Source organism: Miniopterus schreibersii (assembly GCF_964146895.1).
Source record: "Miniopterus schreibersii genome assembly, chromosome: 14".
Lineage (NCBI taxonomy): Eukaryota > Metazoa > Chordata > Mammalia > Chiroptera > Miniopteridae > Miniopterus > Miniopterus schreibersii.
The window spans coordinates 34,964,710-34,977,572 of NC_138114.1; the positions used below are offsets into that span (position 1 = coordinate 34,964,710).

Genomic DNA, 12,863 nt, shown 5'->3' on the forward strand with positions numbered 1-12,863 from the left:
CCGGGCCTGTGCTCTGCCCGGGAATCGAACCGGTGACCTCTCTGTGCGTGGGAAGACACTCAGCCAACTGAGTGTTATAGGATATACATGCTCTGGCCAACATGAGAGGGCAAACAATGGCCAGAGCATGTTTTTAAACTTTATATAAAAGAAATACTGTGCAGGGATTCTTGCCTGACCTGTTCTTCCACTCAGTACTGTTTCCAGGGTTTATTCAGGCTGCCGTGAAGCCGAGTTTCATCACTTTCCCTGCTTTATAGTGTTGTATTATAAATCTACACCTCAATAGCTGTTAATGGACATGGGGGCTTCTCTAGTGTGGTGGTAAAATATACATAACATAAAACTTACCATTTCTAGGTATACAGTCCAGTGGCATTAAGTACATTCACACTGCTGAGCTCATCACCACCATCCGTCCACAGAACTCTTCATCTTCCGAAATGGAAACTCTGTATCCATTAAACATTAGCCCCCCCCCCCCAAATAAGTAACCACCATTCTACTTTCTGTCTCTATGAGGTCTGACCACGCTAAGTACCTCTTTTAAGTGGAATCATACAGTATTTGTTCTTCTGTGTCTGGCTTATTTCACTCGGTATAATGCCTTCAAGGCTCGTCCATGTTGTAGCATGTGTCAGAATGTCTTCCCTTTTTAGGGCCGAATCGTACTGCGTTGTATGTGCCTACCACATTTGTTTATCTATTCATCTGTTGACGGACCCTTGAGTTACTTTAACCTTTTGGCTATTGTGACTAATGCTGCTATGGGTTTGGGTGTACAAATATGTTTGAGTCTCTGCTTCACTTCTTTAAGGTACATACCCAGAAGTAGAATTGCTGGATCACATGGTAATTTTGTTTAATTCTTTGTGGAACTGCCTTAACATCTTTATCCGCTTTCTCTAATTAGGAATGTCCAGTTAGAACTCGGGGGTGGGGGTGGTCAGCATCATTTTGAATAGCAGTGATTCACATACTTTCAAAGGCTATATTTCAAAAGCAGAACATGTCTGTCACCTTCTGGCCCATATCTGTTTGGCTGTTCTGTCCAGTGATGATGATGATGATGATGAAGACGATAAATAAAATACACTGAGTGCTTACTTTGTCCCAAGCACTGTTCTAAACACTTTTGCATCTTTTAAATCATTTTTATCTTTAAATCATTCTATGATGATTATTGGCCCAATTTTATAGATGAGGAAACTGAGCTACAGACAAGCAGAACCACAAAGCAAAACAGATGAGATCACAAAGGAGGGACAGGAAGCCAGAGAAGAGATGCCCAAAGTCACAGCATTGCACTGTGACCGAGCTGGGGTAGGTTCCAGGCTTCCAGACGTCTGGAATCCCTGGCCCCGCACTCTTGCCGCCTCAAGACAGGATTCCACTCATTCATTTCATTTATCCTGTTGACCCAGGTGAAACCTCATCTGAGGGGCTGCCGTGCCGCATCGGAATCCAGCTGGATATTCCCGGTCCTCCTCCTGATAATTGCTGGGCCGGACTTAGCTGAAATATGACGGGGAGAGGATTACAGGTTTGGCTCTAGGATTTTGTGAAAACACATGGAAGTAGCACATTAATATTAGTCAAGGACTGAATGGGCCTTTTTAAGGAGTTGAGATAAATTTTGGCAAAATTGGGTTGCCTTGAGAAACATTCAATTGACTCTGTGGGAGTCAAAAAATTATGATTTTTCTTTCTTGTTAAGTTTATTTAAGTAGTAAAAATCTAGAGCCTGCATGTCCTACCCGGCTGTAGCCCTGAAGTTATGAGTTTGGCCATGCAGATGGTGGGCCTGTGTTTTTCATTATGTTCCCTTACTTGTTAGGGTTTTGCCATTAGTCCGCGTTACACGTTTCTCTTGTGTTTTTCTTGAACTTCATGAACTCTGGCATTTCATTTCGGGCATGTATATCCAAGGGGAAAGCAGCCTTCCTTTGATCTTCTGTAGGACCCCATTATGTTTAACCTAAGAAAGATTAGGGAGTTGCCATTCAACGCTGAACAAACACAAAACTCAGCTGCAAAGATGGCGGGTGCTTAATCTATTTACAACATCGACTCCATTCTGAACTAATTCCACGTCGAGCCGGCTTTGAAGAGCAGTCTTCGGGATGGAATTCCCATCTGCCTCCGCAGGCTGCGTGCATATGGTCCAGGATGCTGAATGCATTGGCCTCACAAAGAAATCTATTTAGCATGAAATATTTCAACTGTAGAGGGTTTTTCAGCTTTGAAATCATTGTCCGTGCTGGTTCCCCATATGGAGGCCAAGTTGTACTTTCTCTGAACCGCACAGACATTTCTGGAAAGCCCTCTCGCCTTCTAGTCGTGTTTGTAATAGCATCTGCTCAACAGGGGGAGACAAGTGAGCTCCAGTCTTCGGACAAACACACCTATGAGCCAGGGTGAGCTCAGGGGGCAAAGAGCTGCCACCGGGCACCTGGGAGACAGGCTGTGCAGCTCCTCTCTGCTCCCTCTTCCAAGTGGGCTTTGGAATTCTGCCCACCTTGTCAGTAGCTCATGAAAGCAACATGCAGGTCTAATTGTGACTTTTTTTTTTTTTTAGCCTTAAAAGGAGAAAGGAAGAACAAAACAAGTGCCAGGCTGTTAGGATTTTCAGTTTCCTGTCGCCCTCAAGACATTGATGGAGATGTATTTTCCTAACAAAGGCTCCGGCGTTAATGGTGGCACTTGCTACAATCGGTTAGCACTAAGTGTCATTTAATTCGTGGTGAAGCGACAATCTGACTGGACGGTGATTAGTTCCAGCTTTTAGCTATCATTTATAGGTCACCAGGCGGCTAACCACCTCAAATGAGGGACCATTATCTTTTGACAAGATGGAGCTTTCTCCAGGGGGATGGGGGGGTGCATGACCCAGAGAGGCCAGCTCAGCGCTCTCCGGGAATCAGTCCATTCCTAAGGGCGCTGCTGCCATTGACTGGAAGGACCCACTAGCAGGTCCCAGTTAGGGTGCTGAAGAGGCGGCGGCTTCCCTCCCGGCCGCCCCTCCGCCGGCTCAGCCGGCAGCCGCAATGAGCGAGGCGCTGGGGCAGTGCCTGCGGGCTCCCCGGAGGCTGGTGCTCAGCCGGCACCTACTCGGGCGGCTCTTTCAGCTTTTTTATAGCCACTACCCACTGCGATGGGTGACGCATTTGCTCTGCTCAGTGGTACCGATGCCATGCTGATGGTTCAATATTTCAAGTAGCAGCTCTGCCTGGAACCGCCGTGTTCTTCTGTGGATCCTACTTCTTTCTCTGAGCAAATTAAAAATAAATTTTAGCCCTGGCCAGCGTGGCTCTGTGGTTAGAGCATTGGCCCTCACACTGGAGGGTTGGGGGTTCGATTCCCGGTCAAGAGCACATCCCTGGGTTTCAGGTTCAATCCCTGGTCCTGGTCGGGGCATGTTTGAGAGGCAATCAATCAATGTGTCTCTCTCACATCCATGTCTCTCTCTCATCTCTCTCTCCCGTTCCCTCCCTCCCACTCTCTCGAAAAAAAAAAAAAAGGAAAAATTATCCTTAAGTGAGGATTAACAAAACAATAAAATAAATTTTAAATAAAACTGTCTCCCTTTCATCATTAGAGTGTCCTCTAAATTAGAAAAAAGATGCAGGCTTTCTGTTAATGACAAGCAAGATGACGCGATGCTGTTAGAAAGCAGCAGTTTGAAGGGCTGGGCGGTTCTGTGGGACCCGACCTGCACACGGAGGGAGGAGACTGCCGGTGGCTGGGGAGCGGCTAGTGTTCCCATTTAGCTGGCTCTGTGCCTCCACCTTTTTACGTATTGAGCACACTTTGAATGCTAAGATTTTTGACAGAACCCTGAAGGGAATTAAAATGTTCAAACTGTGAAACAACTCATAATGCCAAGACAGTCGCCTTGTGGTGTAACATTGTCTGAATGTTGTATGTGGCAGCATACATATAAAGGGTTCAAAAACATCACCATTTTCACACCATTTCTTATTCCTCTTGGTCCTATGTTGCTCTTTGAATAGAACTGTTGCAGATCTCACCATGATCTGGTACATTTACAGAACAATGTTCTCATATGATTTTTAAGACATGCTGTCTCTGGTGTTGGCATGGAACCGCACTGGGTTGCGGCTGTCACTTACTACGTGACCAGCTCAGCTCCATGCTCCTCTTGACAGCTCTCCCACTGATGGTATTGTATTGTGGTTAAAAGAAGTTAAGAAGGAAAGAGCCCAGACTGGCTGGGTTCAGATTCCAGCTCTACCATTCACTGGTTGTGTGGCCTTGGACAAGTTACTTAACCTTTTTCTGCCTTCATTTCTTCAACTGTAAAATGAGGTTAATAAGGTTATCTACCCTTATAGGGTAACCTTGAGAATTAAATGAATTACACATACAGCATTAAAACAATGTTATGCATAGAATAAGTAATTTTAATAATGTTAGCTTTTATTATTTATTATATTAGCCCCAGTGTGACCCACTGGCCAGGGTTTGGCAGCACACATATAAAGTGTCTATGGCCATGTGGTATCCTATGGCATATCATCCAGTGAGACCCAGAGGGCTAGAAACTATCTCCTTCCCAACTTTCCCCACAGCTACACCAAAAAGCTATGCATTCAAAGTGAAATGTTTTTATTTGGGTTTATTACAGAGGTTGATAAACATTTATCCATATAAAATATCATGACATTTATCCATATAAAATATCGTAATAGTGGTTGCAGGTATAAATAAGAATGACTAACTAATCTGTTTTTATAATGCACAGTCCTTTCTGTTGATTACAAGTAAGAAGACTATGAGGTCAAGATGCAGGAATTTTCAAATTCGATCTCAGTGACTTCCAAAGATTGAATTGTAGAACTAAGGACACATACAAAAAGACCATTTTAAAAATGGAACCAGCCACCTTGAAATATATTCTGAGAAACATGGTAAAAATATTTAATACTTCAAAAGATAAGAGTGTTGCTAGTTGGCCTTATTTTGCAGGACCTGGGCCCCTGGGAACCGCTGGGTTTTGGTGAAGTAGTGTAACCTGCCCCTGGAATGTCGTCTCAGGTGCAAACAAAATCACTCTTGATTTTGGTCCATAAACATGAGAGGGTTCCCTCCTTGCCGAGGACTCTTGAAAAGAAGCTTTTGCTTTTATTATGCATTTGGCCTCACAATCTTCATTGACAAATAGTTCTGAAAAAGAAGCAAGAAGAGTGTAAAAATACATACATATATATTTAAGTTAGGGTTTCTCAACTTTGACACTACTGACATTTAGGGCCAGATGACTCTTTCTTGTTGGTGTGGGGGGAGCAACTATCTGGTTTGGGTGGAGTTCAGGGTTTGTGTAGCCCTATAAGCATCCCAGGTTTGGGGATCTGTGAATGCTAGGACAAGGAGTCTGAAGGCAGGAAGATCAGTTAGAAATGCTGGCAACAGTCCAGAGATACATTGATAAAGGTCCAAGAGATTTCTCCTAGAACTCCTGACACCGAGGTTTTTTTCAGGCCATTAAGTTTTGCCTGAAATTTGTGAAACCCTAAGAATGCAACTCTAACCACAGGATCCATTACTTTAAATTTTCCAAAAGCTGAGGGGCTGGGAGACCACAGCTCCTAAGTAAGTCATTCTTCTGAAGAGCAACCAAGGCGAGTACCAAATTAAATTTCCAACCAGTTCTCTCTCTCTCTCACACACACACAGCCACAACAAGAAACCAGGGACCCGCACCGGTAAGGAGTACAGGAGCACGGCCAAGAAGAGCAGCAGGATCAGCAGGATCAGCAGGCCAATGATGAGCCACTTAAACCGGCGCCACACGATGAACTTCATGGTCTTACACGGGTTGGTGAACCACAGGAAGGAGGTTTCTGGTCGGCTGCATTGCAAAGAAATGGTTTTACCGACCCGACTCAGGAGGGACAGATACTGTACCTCAGAGCATAACACCATTTAAAGAATAATTAATAACATTTACAAAGTCAAGAAAAGAGATTATTCACCTTAGTTGGCCAAGAAAGATTCTTGAAGCTTTATAGCTTCCTAAGATAAAGCCACACTGGATTTTGGTTTCAATGGAGAGTGGTTAAAATAAAGCCAGATCACCAACCTCTCCACTCCCCACCCCCAGCCCCCACTATTAAATACAAAATCAGAAGGACAAGAGCTAATCCAGTCTATTAAGCCAATTGGAAGGGGGGCTTTCAGACTGCAGGTGTTTGGGGATGAGACGAAGCCGAGAACAAAGAGAGCTCTCACTTTGGTGGGTCCAGCCTGGGGTTCATGTTGGGTTCATCCCGTCCCTTCCCAGCTGGCCTCTCGTCAGCCTCCTTCTCATTAAGGATTTCCAACGTCATCTCCACTTTCCCCTTCAGTAAAGCAGAACAGGTTAAACACATGACATCATGTTTCACAAATATTTTCACTTCAGCCCAAGGAGTATTCCCCGAGCAATGATTTTGATTCTTGTAAAACAATCCCGAGATTACCCTAAATTTTCCTCCAGAGATTTCATCCCATTTCCTCTCCCACATGTTGCTGAACTGGCTCCTTATGGGAACCCAAGAGGACAAATTGCTTCCCCTCCTCCCTGCTCGTCTCTCTCTGGATCCCTATCACTCTTTCTCATATCCATCTCCTTGCTTCTCACACATCTTCCTTTGTAACTTTACTTGGACACAGATTAGCCTGAGTACTGCTAGTAACAATATCTAATATTTATTGAGCATTAACTGTAGGCTCCCAGAGAGTCTACCTGCTTCACGCTTACCATGCATCCCCCATGGCGCAGAGCCGTGCAAACACTTAGTGGGTCTTGCTGTATGCTAGCTGACGAAATGAATGAGCGAGTGAATGAATGCTGCCTCTCTGTTCACAGGTTTCTGAGTGATGCGCTGGGCCCTGCTCAACCCTTCCTTATGGATAATCTCATGTAATGCTCATGGCAACCCTATAAAGCAGGCACTGCTGTTATCATGTGCAACTGAGGAAAACTGAGGCTGAAAGAGGTTTAGAAACTTGCCCACTTGTATAGCTCGGCTAAAATAAGGTTGTTAAGTCTTTCCAGAACTCTGGAAAGCCAGACTAAGTCACCAATGATTTGAGAACCCCGACCCTAACATTCACTTAGGTGGCGGAGTGCTATGACTCCTACAGTGACGAGCCAGACAAAGTGGGGTGTCTGACTATGGCAAGGTGCTCCATCTCTCCAAGCCTGTGTTTGGGGGGTCATGTCTACTTGATGGGGTTGTCAGCAGAAATAAGTGAGATTACGTGCAAAGTCATCTCTAGTGGCAGAAAGCAGATAAGCGGTTTCCTGGCCAGCTTGGGGGAGCGGTGGACTGCAAAGGGCACAAGGAAACTTTTGGGGTAACAAGAATGTTCTGGATCTTGATTACAGTGGTTTTCTGAGTATATACATCTGTCAAAACTCATCAAATGGTGTACTCTGAATGAGTGCAGTTTACTTATGTAAGTTATACTTAAATATAAAAAACAAGATTATGAATGTTGTCTGGTTCATAATCAGTGATGTGAAATGGTAACTATTATTAACACATAACGAATCAGGTAGTCTTTTGTGACACAGCATGGTGACCTGCACTCTTGCTTCTACATCAGAATATATCTTGAGTTCTCCAAACTTGCTTGTGACAGCCTTCTTGCTCAATGAATGTAATGTCAGCATCCCCTCCCCACTTACTCCATTTTTTTTAAATGAAAATAGCTCAAATGTGAAGTTCCCTTTTCTGTACTGAACTGTACTGGTAGCTCAGCATAAATTAGCTTTCCTGGTGAAGGAAGGTCTTAAAGAAATACCGTGCAACCACTCTGGCTCCCAGATTTCGGACAATTCCAGTTCCTCCATCTTATACGCAACCTCAAACATCTGCCCATGGACACCTTCTCTTGTGATCCCAGGTACAAACCGATCACATAACATAAAGTCCCACCAGTGTAACACTTCCTTATTTTATCTGGAATAAATCTACTGATAAAGAGCAAAACCTAAATGATAAAAGGCCAGAAAGACCCCCCGCAAGGAAATGCTCCTACCGCCATCACCCGGGAGCCGTCTTTATCTGAGCAGCATGGCCACCACCCCCTCATGGACTTCTGTTCAAAGAGGGAGGCGGTTTTCACTTTAAGGGGGTCCATGGCTTTGAGGTCCGGAATCATGTCCAAACTGCATTTCTCTGATGACTTTGCTGGAATGATGGTGTGATGCAAATCAAGTTCCAGGAAACCTAATCAGGGAAACATTAAACTCCAATGAGCTTCATGTGGATCAGGGTCATTTACAAGGGAACAAGGTGTTCATGTCAGAATAGAGCAGACAGTGCTTCTGAACAGGTAATGAGCGAGTTAGAGAAAGGGACCCTGGTCGACATTGAAAATTCTTTCCAGGTAGGATGGAAAGTGGCAGGAGAAATACCTGCCCACCACTCCCATCTCACAGAGACTGCATGTTCTATTTCTCAAAGATAGGAGCATAAACAGAGTTCTTCTACAAGCTCACAATAACAAAACATCTATAGACAAAATTTCCACAGAACGTAGATTTGAAACTTGCTCATATTAGTTCTGAACTGCCTTGAACACAGTCATGTGGCTTTGGGAAGACACCTGGTACTTGGAACATGGGAACGCTCCAAAAACAGGATTTGAGTCTTAACAGCAAGACAAAAGCTAGTACAAGAGCCTCCACGGGGGCCCATGAGCCCATAGAAAGGGGTGACATTCACTGTGTCCACTGCTCAGAGGACCTGAGATGGCAGATGGGTAGGCCACACTGCGTGGGGACATACAGGCTGTGAACGCACCCCACCCCCAATTACCCACAGCACTGGATATTTAAATAATTGATTCCGAGCTTTAATTGATTTCACTAATTCCAAGTACAACTTCTTAGAGAAAAGTATCCAAATGTGAGCCCTACCCAAGTAGTCATCCAGAGTAAACTTGTCATTATCCCAAATCTGAATGATCAGTCTGGGGGGCACCCGAAATTCGGTTTGGTCGATACTCCAGAAATGCTCCTAAAATGACAAGAGAAACAGACAAACCAAATCACACTGATTAATGGATTCTGAAACCCTCCCCTTGGAAATTCCAGGATCAAGGCACGGGGCCTTTTCTCTCCTTTGCACCCCCAACCTGAAACCCTCGCCCCTCAGCCTACCCCTCTGCCCATGGGTAAGGAGGACAGTTGGGCTCCCCAGGACATCTCAAGGCCACCAGCTAGGAGACAAAAGGATGTCCCTGGCAATTCCCAAACAGAAGGCTTCCTGCCATGTTCCTATCAGTGTGACTTCCTGGAGTTTGGGGAGTGATTATCTCCCCTCGAAAGACCACTGTAGCTCACTTAGATTATCCTCCCAAAGCCAGGATGTTCTTGGCCAGCCCACAATATTACCTGCTGGGTGTTACTTCAGCCACCTTCTGTCCACCACAGATCTTCTGCCCACCCCACATGGATGTCTGAGTACACTCATTTCACTGGGGCACAGATTTTACTCTTTTATCACTGCAGATTTAAAATATCCTGGCATTTTTGGCTTTTGAAAAATATTGCTGGATTTTACATGCTGTGGTCAACTAAGACCCCCAGGTCCCTCCTACTACTTAAGTGGAGGGAGGACTGGGTAGGAGCCTCCAAATTCTCACCTCTGGTCCCTGCCCCTGCCTAAGCAATATTAGCCAAAAATAATAACACAGTCTAATTACACCTAAATTCCTCTGGCCCCAGAAGAAAGGGAAGTCCCCCAATGCTTCAGGAATTTGAAGGAAGATTATTGGGTTGCTTCTTGTTTTTCCGATGACATTCCAGGAATGTTCTCCTTTGCAGGTCTCAGAAGGCCTGGATCCAAGGAGCTTGGAAGCCCATTCTGCTGTTGTCGGGCCCCACCTGACTGTTCTGCATGGGCTCATGCTCCACATACCACTCAGGGCATGGGGAGTCCAGCTCCAGAAGTGGGTAAATAAGAAAAATAACTAAAGGCCTACCTGACTCCGCATCCCTCACCTACCCTATGCCAGTATGCCTCACCATCCAAAAGTGTCCATGATTTGACATCGGGTTGAGCTCTGTGTCTCTAGGAAGCAGCCTTTGAAAGCATTCATCTCACCTGGCACAGAAAAGTGCTCACTATAGCATCAGCACAGAGTAGGGCTAGCAGAGTGCAGGGCCTCACCAGATGGGACAGAGGCAGGTATATTTTAATCAGGTGTGGGGAAAGGAGGTGACCAGGAAGAGCTAGGGAAAGTGTATAGAAAGTGGATAGAAAGTGGGGGTAGAAATGGGATGGAGAACCTATATGAGACACCTATTATTGCCTGCCCAGGTTTCAGGCCCCCATTTTGGGATGAGCACCCAGATTTCCCTTGACAAATCCCTTCCTCCAGTCCATGCAATCTGGAAAGAAGTGGCTCCCTCCTTTACTCCAGAGCCAGGCCAATCAGAGCACTGCGGCCCAGGCAGCACTGGTTGGTCCAGGAACGGGCACGTGACCCCAAACAGGCAGGCAGTGAGGCCCAATTCCAGAAGTCCCACTGGCACCATAGGGGAGTTGTTCTCCTTCTGCTGAGGTTGTGGAGGGGGCGGGATGGGAGCTGGGCGCTCTCAGGATGGGATCGAGGCCCACAGAAGGCAGCAGAGCAGAGCGAAGAAATTTCTAAAGACATCGGTACAACCTGGCATTCCTTAAGCCAGATAGCCATGTTAGTAACGTGAACAGATAAATCGCATTTTTGGCTTGAGCCAGTTTAAGCTGAGTTCTGTAACTGCAAGTCTTACAAATCAAGACCACCAGGGTCCTTGATGCTCCTGGAAGTGCTTCTGAAGGGAGGAAATTTCCCCCACTGGGATATTTTGCCTCTGGTTAATCAAACAGCTTGGTTTCCCTGTGACATCAACATACACTTGGGTTGTTGTATATATTGATACAAGACCCCCATGTCTACCCTTCACCAGATCCTACACCCCGCCACAAACACGTTAGGGAAAGGAAAGTTGTATTCCGTATATGTCTAACTACACAAATAGCTATCGTAGCTGTGTGACCCTGGGCAAGTATCTGCACCTCTGAGAGCCCCAGAGTCCCCATCTGTACCAAGAGGGAGCTGAACTCATGACTGCCGAGGTGCTAAGCTGCTCCAGCATTCTCTGCCTTAAGGAAGACCTGTGACATCCACTTCCCACTGGCAAATTTCAGAGCTCACTTTTTTAGCAACGATACACAGTTGTTCAGCTGGGAGGTAGTCAAATGGGAAAACAAATCTCCAGTTAAAGTTCCCCTCGCCATCCAAGGACCTGTAATGGACATCTGTTTTCTGTTTGTTTTCTTCATTGCCAGGAATCCAGCTGAAAAGCAGAGGCAAAGAGGCTTAGCTTTGTGTGATTGACAGGTAATCTAGCCGCAAAATTGTGCAGTGATTAGGGGAGTGAAGGGCAGGAGAATTAATGCACTTTTCTTGGGCAGCGTCCAGTTATCTACGGAACTGGGGGCTGATTTATAAGGGGAGGTGCTCTGTTGCATCCAACACAGGTTGTAGCCAAATAAAATATAATTCCTCTAAAACCAAAGCAGGAAACCCTTTAGACTTCAGTTAACAGGGACAAGGTGAAATTTTCTGGAAAATATCAACAACTTAGCTTCTATTTTAGGAAAGTTGGAGCTTGCTGGCAATGATTTTATTCTTCATAACAATAACTCATCAGTGTCTGTCATCACTGCTGATAGGCTCAATGAATATGAGTTCACTCTGAATTTTAGCATTTCCTTCCCCATATTTTACGTAAGCAAACAAAACAGGCACAACTCAAGTAATCTTATGGCTTCCTTTTTAAAATTATTCTTAGATTTATTCTGATCATATTAAAGAGACTAGCAAGGGAAATATGAGTTATTTCCATATGCATACCTATGAAAATTTATTTCCATAAACAATTTAACATCTCAACTTTTGACATTTGAAAAGTTTCCTTGGCTTGTGCCTGGCACATAGCAGACACTAATTAAATACCTGTTGAAGGAATGAGTGAATGAACATGCCTGGGAAGAAGCTGTCACATATGCCTGCTACTGGGGAAAACTCCTGGTTTGGAAGCAGGGGAACACTGGATTTTAGGCTGGTAAAGTGGTTGAATGCATGGTTCTCAACACTGACTGCACATTAGAACTGCACTGGAATCAACTGGGGAGCTTTTAAAAATATTGATGCCTGGACCCCACAGGCAGAGATTCTTGGTAGCAGGCAGGCCTGGCTGTGAACTTGCTCAGCCACCAACTCTCTCTGAGCTTCATCTCCCATTGACAAAGTGAGATTAATAACATGTGCTCCTTTCACATGGTCAATATGAGGACAGATCATGACTTGGAAGGATGAAATCCTTAACTCATGTTTATGATCATGTGCTGTGAACCAGGTATTTAGCATGGCTTATTTTACTATTCCTAACTGTATATATCTATCTCCATTTCTCAGATGAGGAAACTGAGGTTCAGAGAGGCTCTCTAACTTACACAAGCTCACTATCTGCCAGGTGCTATCCTAAATGCTCTGAGTAACTCAATCTTCTGAATGTCCCCAAGCAGTGGGTACTCTCACTATCTCCATTTTACACATGAGGAACAGTGAGCTTACTAACTTGGCCAGCTAGAAGGGAGAGTACCAGGGTTTCAGCCCAGTTAGTTTGACTCCAGAGTCTGGCTTCTCAAACCTACGCCATTCTGTACTCAACATCTATGATCAAGGCACAGCAGAAAACAAAACATCCACATGAACTATTTGGAACTGAATTATGCAAGAAACAGAATAATGAACGGCTATGCCTCCTTAGAAGCTGGATGCAGGCACTCAGTGAAGGT

At 44.9% G+C, this 12,863-nt stretch overlaps 1 protein-coding gene across 1 annotated transcript in view; it reads right to left on the bottom strand.

Moving 5' to 3' along the window:
• Positions 1 to 4,612: 4,612 nt before the first annotated feature.
• Positions 4,613 to 12,863, bottom strand: part of MYOF (myoferlin) — a 127,200-nt gene continuing 118,949 nt past the window's right edge. The window contains exons 49-54 of the mRNA XM_081158700.1: positions 11,215 to 11,356; positions 8,933 to 9,032; positions 8,050 to 8,240; positions 6,253 to 6,362; positions 5,725 to 5,872; positions 4,613 to 5,187 (exon numbers count right to left, since the gene is read on the bottom strand). Of these exons, the coding sequence (XP_081014826.1) occupies positions 5,149 to 5,187; positions 5,725 to 5,872; positions 6,253 to 6,362; positions 8,050 to 8,240; positions 8,933 to 9,032; positions 11,215 to 11,356 (730 nt within the window). The 3' untranslated portion in view covers positions 4,613 to 5,148. The remainder of the gene's footprint in view (positions 5,188 to 5,724; positions 5,873 to 6,252; positions 6,363 to 8,049; positions 8,241 to 8,932; positions 9,033 to 11,214; positions 11,357 to 12,863) is intronic.